Here is a 6,873-nt window from a genome sequence, read left to right as displayed (position 1 = left end):
TGCTTTCTTCGTGTCCAGCAGTTCTTCGAGCACGTTTTGCATGGCGAAGGAGGATGTTTTACCGAAGGGGATGAGGATAGTTGTTCCTACAACGGTCTTACGGGACTAGTGGATCAGGGTCTCCATTTGGCGGCAAAGTTCTTCAGTTGTTGCTCCTGTTTGGCCCAGGTATTAGGGGTAAATCTTTTTTTTTCCTTTTTTTTTTACTATTTACCATTCTGAAGCCTCTATGACGCTTTTTTGGGCTATTTATTGTATTTTTTCTATATGCCACCCACAGACAGGAAGCAAACTGTCTGTTCATTTTTAATTCTGATTCTTTTTTTTTTTTCTCGTCTTCTTAGCTTTGTGAAACAACACTGAAAGTACATGATAAGAGGACTAGATGCCTGCGAGGACGAACTAGCACTTCGCTCTTCTCTTGTTATTTTTAGCGCCGCTCCGACTGTCGCGCTGCCGTTTTGTTCGGTACTGCTTGCTCGCGACCTGCGCAGCTCTTCATATGGGCCATCTGTTGCCAAAGTTGCCAGGCCAACGCGCTTATGGCCGGAACAGGGTACCATCCTCCCTGTGCAGCAGCTGGGTCACTTCGACCGGGAGAGCAAGATGGCAATAGCAGAATTCTTGGGCGTCTTTCTCGATCTCGAGACGAACTGGAGGATGATACCACTGCGCCATTGTATACGTCCTCCCGTCCACTTGAGTTACGAAGCATAGATACGAAATTCCTGCGACGCATGGCATACCTGGCGCTTTTTTTTTATTCAGGAATGCATTTAGCGGCTGCATTTTACGCGAGAGCGTATGCAGTTCGACCGGTCGAGAAGCCACCGCCGTACTCCAGTTTCGGCTCGGGTTTGATCGGAAGGATTCGTAGCGTGGCAGGAAAAATTGTGCGGCTGCTGCTGCGACTCTCGGAAAGAAGACAAATGCACGGGCCTGCCAACTGGCTCATAGCTCAGTCCCTACCTCAACCTCTTGCGGAAAGAGGAGAGTTAGAAAGAAAGAAAGAAAGAAAGAAAGAAAGAAAGAAAGAAAGAAAGAAAGAAAGAAAGAAAGAAAGAAAGAAGGAAAGAAAGAAAGAGAGAAAGAAAGAAAGAAAGAAAGAAAGAAAGAAAGAAAGAAAGAAAGAAAGAAAGAAAGAAAGAAAGAAAGAAAGAAAGAAAGAAAGAAAGAAAGAAAGAAAGAAAGAAAGAAAGAAAGAAAGAAAGGAAAAGAAAGCAGGAAAGGAAAATTGATGGCGGCCTGCGTGATGGCGGCTTAACTCGGTTAAGCCTGGATATGCATAGCGAAAGCTACCAAACGGATTGTTCACAAAACTCTGACTCGAACGTTCTCGTAGACGATACACTGGCCGCAAGCCGTATGGCGTCATCGGTGATTCAACGCGTCTTCTTAGTGTCTTTCGAATCATCTTGTTCCACTTGACTGGGTTCTTCGCCTTCCTCTTCTTCCTCTTATCTCTCTTGCCGTCTTCTTCTAGGCGCCATTCTAATCTTATCTTGCTCCATTTGACCGGCTAGTTCTACCCCCTCTTCTCCCTCTTCCCATTTCCGCCTTCTTCTTCTAGGTCTCTTTCAAATGTTCTTGCTCTATTTGACCGGCTCCTTCTTCTCCTCCCTCTTCTCTCTTCCCGTCTTCTTCTTCTAGAGCGCATTTTGAATCTTCTTGCTCCATTTGACCGGCTTCTTCTTCTCCTCCCTCTTCTCTCTCTTCCCGTCTTCTTCTTCTAGGCGTCATTCGAATTTCTTGCTACATTTGACCGACTCCTTTTTCTCCTCCTTCTTCTTTCTCTTCCTGTCTTTTCATTCCAGGCGTCTTTCATATCTGCTTGCTCCTCTTGACGGGCTTCGTCTTCTCCTCCTCCTCCTTCTTCTTCTTCCCTATTGCTTTTTAATCACTGCAGTGCATGATGAGAATCTATACATTTTGTATGTGCAGATGAAATGGGGTAAAATGGACGATTAGTTTGCGCGGTAAGTCGACAAAGGTGTGCGAGCAGCTAGCTCCGCGCCCTCGGGCAGATGCAGGACGCTGGAGTCAAGCGTAGCCAAAAAGGAGTGATCATGGCTCTTTACAACGACTTGCTGCACGGAATACCGAAGCCGGAGGCACTGTAACTGTCACTGCAGTGATCCCAATGCCTATACGACACGTGTCGGCCTTAAACGCTTCGTGTCATGATATCCTACTTGAATAAAATCTGAAGCTGCAGCATTGTCCTGTTAAAACGTCGATCGTCACAGTTAGTCCTTTATAGAGAAATATCTGATACCTGCATGTTATGTTTCGATGCAGGAAAGCTTTACTTACTATTGTCTTTTCATGCAGCTATGTGTGCACGTGACGACCGGACACTGCCAATCCTTTGTCCTACCTTTCGGATGTTTTCTGGAGACATGAACTGAACGCGTAAAGCTAACACCGCCTTCTTGTTTTGTTTATGCGGCCAGTTGGAACAACCATGGGTGAGTATAGTAACAATTTTGTTTCTCTCCGGCGCTCATCACTTATGGCGAATTTCAATGGGTGGTCCGGACCACGCCTCCTTGAACCACTGCATCTGGAGTGATTTCAATCGAATATATTTATTTAGATCTGGATTTCTGATTATAGCAAGACAGTACACTCTCTAGAGGTGTTGCTGATTTAGGGATGCGGGGATCGGTCCGGACCACCAATTTCAATTCGCCCGGGGAAGTTTAACGATCCGAAACTTTCACGTCTATTCTGTCATGGAACTCGGTATTTTCGTTTAAACCCATCATACCTCATGACAACACAGTCAGGCTTTTTGTTGTTCGGTTCAATAGTTTAATTTAATTCCCGCAAATTGATCAGCAAGAATTGAGTGCTGAATACAGGTGTCCCGAACAAGGACCAAGGAAACACACACATTTAAAACAATATTATTATTCTGGCGTGCATGTCTGCACTGAACACAGGAGGGTTTTCCTGCAAAAAGCGTATATTTAATCGTTCATTTTGAGACAGGTTATAAATTAGGGGCGTTGCAAAAGAAAGCGCCATGCCCAGAAGCTTTAGGACGTTTTGCGGAAAAGAATTTCTGAATGAAATTTTTCACAACTTCACGCTACCAATCAATCCGCAGATCTTGCCGCTGCAGGATTCTATTTTATTAGGGAGTTTTAGAATAGGGGGACCCAAGGCTTGGGGCCCCCAAGGAAATAGCGTGCGGCGGCGCAACGTGCTAGCCGAGCGGCGAGTTTTAGAATAGGGGTTTTCCCGACACAGCGGAGCCGGGCTTGCGTTCGTCGATTGCAGCGCCACGACGGTAAACCAAGAAAAAGCATTTAAATATATAAGAGCCAACAACGCTATTTTGTTAATCAAAAAGTGCTACTATTGCACAAAACTATATTAAAACTACCAGTTATACAAACTGTTTTTGTCATACAAGACGAAATCGGCCAATTGTCAATCCAGGCCGAGGCCGGGAAAACTCATTTGAACCTTCCGCGCTTTCTGCCGTCTGGTCCCCATGGCAACCGAACGAGGCGAACTCGCTAGGCCTAGCAGCTCGGTAAATCCGGAAGCAATCAGAAAATATAGGGCGTTTTATTGCTAAAATTTGGTGGTGCGGGCATCATGAGACATAGCATAAGCTTCGTTGGCCTTTCGTTTGCCATGAACGCGTGACACCATGGAGCGGTGACGACGAATGTGTGCCGAGGCGAGCGGCCGCCGCTTGGCCGGTCGCCGCCATGTTGCCGTAACCCAAGCGACCCAACGGCGGCTTGGGGCGAACGCTATTTCCGAAAAATAGGGGCTGCCCCTAGCGTTAACCCAAGACCCCAAGCGCGCCTTACGTTCTGCGCATGCGCATTTCGACGCCCCAAGCTCCTTGGGGGCCCCAAAGCTTGGGGCCCCCTATTCTAAAACTCTCTATTGTCATTTTCAAAAAACCGCGCCGCCCTATTGATCTTTATGACAGCCTGATATATTCGTTGTGAACACACGGCGGACTTCAGAAGTAATATCTTGCAGCGTATTGGAAGCTTAGACCACCTTTATCAGTATGTTCGTAAAAGTCTCTTACAATACTCCACAGTTGCCAAACAACTATTTTCAAAAACACACGCCATTGTTTTTTTATGGCAGTAGTAATTAGTCTTTATTAAACTAGAAAAAAAGTTTGAGGTCAGAATTTAGCAACGAATACGAAGCTTAAACCGTTCCTATCAACGTGTGCATATCATAAGTTTTAATGGAACAAAGGACACAAACACAGGAAAGAATAGCGACAGAAAGAGTGCCTTTCTGTAACTCCTGTGTTAGCGTCCTTTGTGCCGTTTCGATGTATAGTATGAACCAACAACCCTACAGCAAGTACTTCTACAGTGCGCATATCAGTATCTTCTAATATTTTATACCTTCCTAAAAACAAAAGGAGTCTCAGTATCCGGGGCTTACTTCGTTTTACAGTTGCATTCGTATACCTCACATTTTAAGACATGGCCAATTTGGTTCAGGTTACAGTCAAATAAGAGGATACGTTTTATGCTTGATGGGGCAGGTTCAAGGACGAGGAGATCTTCAAGGCGTTGGGTCGAAAGAAAGCGGACGACATCCTGGACGCACCGCCATCCCCGCTCTCCCCATACGGCCACAAGGTTATCGACGCCCTCGGAGGAGCGGGCGGCCCAACGTCTGTGGCCGAAGTACACGCCGTGACGGGCCGGCCCTCTGTCGCGTCGGCGAACGACATCTGTCTTCCGGATAGCCTGAGTCCGTGCCTGAGTCCCGTCAGTCCGTGCCATTCCTGGAACACGGCGTCCGCAGAAGCATGGAGCGGCAAGAAGAGTAAACTTCCTGCCGACCCTCCTCCCCGAACAGTCGCTTCTCCATCGTCCGGCAGCGCCAGCAGTGGAGGGTTCAAGAAGGGCAACAAAGTGGCTGCCAAGGGGTCCGAACCAGCGGCTCAGCCATCTTGGCCCGAGAACGACTTGTCCGTCGAGGATCCTTTCGGAGCAGCCAGCGCCATTGGTATGGGCGGCAAAGACTCGGAGGAAAGGTCCTCCTGGCCGGCCACGAGAAACTCGTCCCCATCGCAGTCCTCGTGGCTAAGGCACAGTTGCAGCTCGCTGAAGCAGCTGTCATCCCCCAGTGACACTGAACACGTTTAAGTACAGTTGAACCGTTCCTCCGCTGTAAATGTGTTTTTGCACTTGTGAATATTCGTTGAATCCTAAGCGCCGAGGATGGTATGCAGAACACTCAAGCCAGCCTGGCTGGTTTATGTGCATCGACGGAATGTGTGTGATTAACTCAACGTTCCGACGAAAATGAAGACCAGTGAAGTGACGTTGTAAAGACGTTTTCTGTGTTTCCTGCGGCGGGTCCTTGTGGCGCCCCAACTGTCTTGCGACAGACGGCTTGCGGCAGTCTGTATATGCACTAAGAGAGCTTAAAAGGCTTAGAGGAAAAGCGGGAAACTACAGTAGGAGAAATGCTCGGCCGAACAAAACGATCGTAAAGCGCAGCGACTATTCAAAACACAACTGCGTTTTCCCCTGTCGTTTTTCTGGCAGGAGCGCAGCGCGACAGTAGATAGCTTCGAGACTCGCAAAGCCTATTTCGCCGAGATCCTTTTACTCTTAAGAAGATTAACTACGGGTTGGCTGTTTTTATTATTTTTATTATTATTATTCGACCGTGTGCCACAAGGCACAGGAGGGAGGGGAGGGGAGGGAGAAAGAAGGGGGATGCTGGGAAATGCATAAAGAAGGCAGCGGCTCAAAGCGTTTCTATCAATTTAATGTTCCATTGCACATGTTGCGACGCACATAGGATAACTCTGTAAAATTAAAAAAAAAAGAGGAGGTGAACCGTAAACACCACAGCGAACGAGCAAAGGCTGCGCAGTCAGTTCGCGTTCATCGCTGCGCCGCTACTATTGGGCAAGCTAGAAGTATTTTCTCTCTCTTTTATAGCCACCGAGAAAGTGTTCCTGCACAAATCGACCCTTCTCTGGATTTCAAAGAATATAACGTCAACCGTTCTCTATGTCGCAACGCAACCACATGCGTGTCGGCAAATTTAGGAGTGGTTGTCGGATAACCGCACCAGCGGGCTTTGGAAAACAGTTCTGATTGATCATTTTGCTGCGTTTCTACGCACGGTGTTTCTTCACGCAGCTTGAACGGAACAGCGCCAAAGGCACTGTTCTCCAGAAATTTCGACGTCGGCGTTGTCGGCGTCGGCGTTGTGAATGAAAAATCACGAACATGCCCCAGACTAGTGATTGTTGCCATGCCCGTGTCATGGCCAGGCATGGATTGGTCGCCCGATTGTATGACGTCAGAGACCACATGACCAGGCTGCGTTGGCAAGCACTGCCAAATTGTACTTTTATTTAAGATGGGGGAGTGAGATAGGGGGGGGGGGGGGGGGGGCGGTTGAACTTACCGCTATTAAGGCAAAAACGTTTATAGGCACAACAGTGCGGACAGGATTTTCGCTCCCGCGGAGGGAGTCACACCGTCATTGTTGAGAGACGGATTGACTAATGAGTAAAAGAATGGCTCCTTGAGGCACAGGGTGAAAAAAAGTGCATCTGAGTGCAGAATTTTATTGATGTGGATTAATTCATTAATTAGGGCCAAAAAAAGTCAATTAGACGTCAAAATAGCCAAGGACATCGATGTGCAGACGTTAAAACAGCCACGGACATCGAATTTGCACAAAATACATAAAAATTGAGCATAGAACGTGCGAAAAAGAGGCAAAAAAGAAAAAGAAGGGAGATTAGTGCGAAGAGTAGCAGGAAAGGGTTTCGCCTTAAAGCACTTTAGAGAGCTTTAAGTACCTGCAGCGAATTTTTGAACCCCAAATCGATCACACTAACCCTGA

The 6,873-nt window shown here is 47.3% G+C and overlaps 1 protein-coding gene across 1 annotated transcript in view; it reads left to right on the top strand.

Annotated features, from left to right (window-relative positions):
• Positions 1–5,653, top strand: part of LOC146199729 (retinal guanylyl cyclase 1) — a 195,452-nt gene extending 189,799 nt beyond the window's left edge. The window contains exons 19-20 of the mRNA XM_084592806.1: positions 2,454–2,468; positions 4,538–5,653. Coding sequence (XP_084448932.1) covers positions 2,454–2,468; positions 4,538–5,147 — 625 coding nt within the window. The 3' untranslated portion in view covers positions 5,148–5,653. The remainder of the gene's footprint in view (positions 1–2,453; positions 2,469–4,537) is intronic.
• Positions 5,654–6,873: the final 1,220 nt, after the last annotated feature.

This window comes from Amblyomma maculatum, chromosome 2 (genome assembly GCF_055883805.1).
Source record: "Amblyomma maculatum isolate TAMU_Amacu chromosome 2, ASM5588380v1, whole genome shotgun sequence".
In the NCBI taxonomy this organism is placed as follows: Eukaryota; Metazoa; Arthropoda; class Arachnida; order Ixodida; family Ixodidae; genus Amblyomma; species Amblyomma maculatum.
Note: the sequence above shows the minus strand (reverse complement) of the source record. Positions and strands in the feature narration are given on the sequence as shown.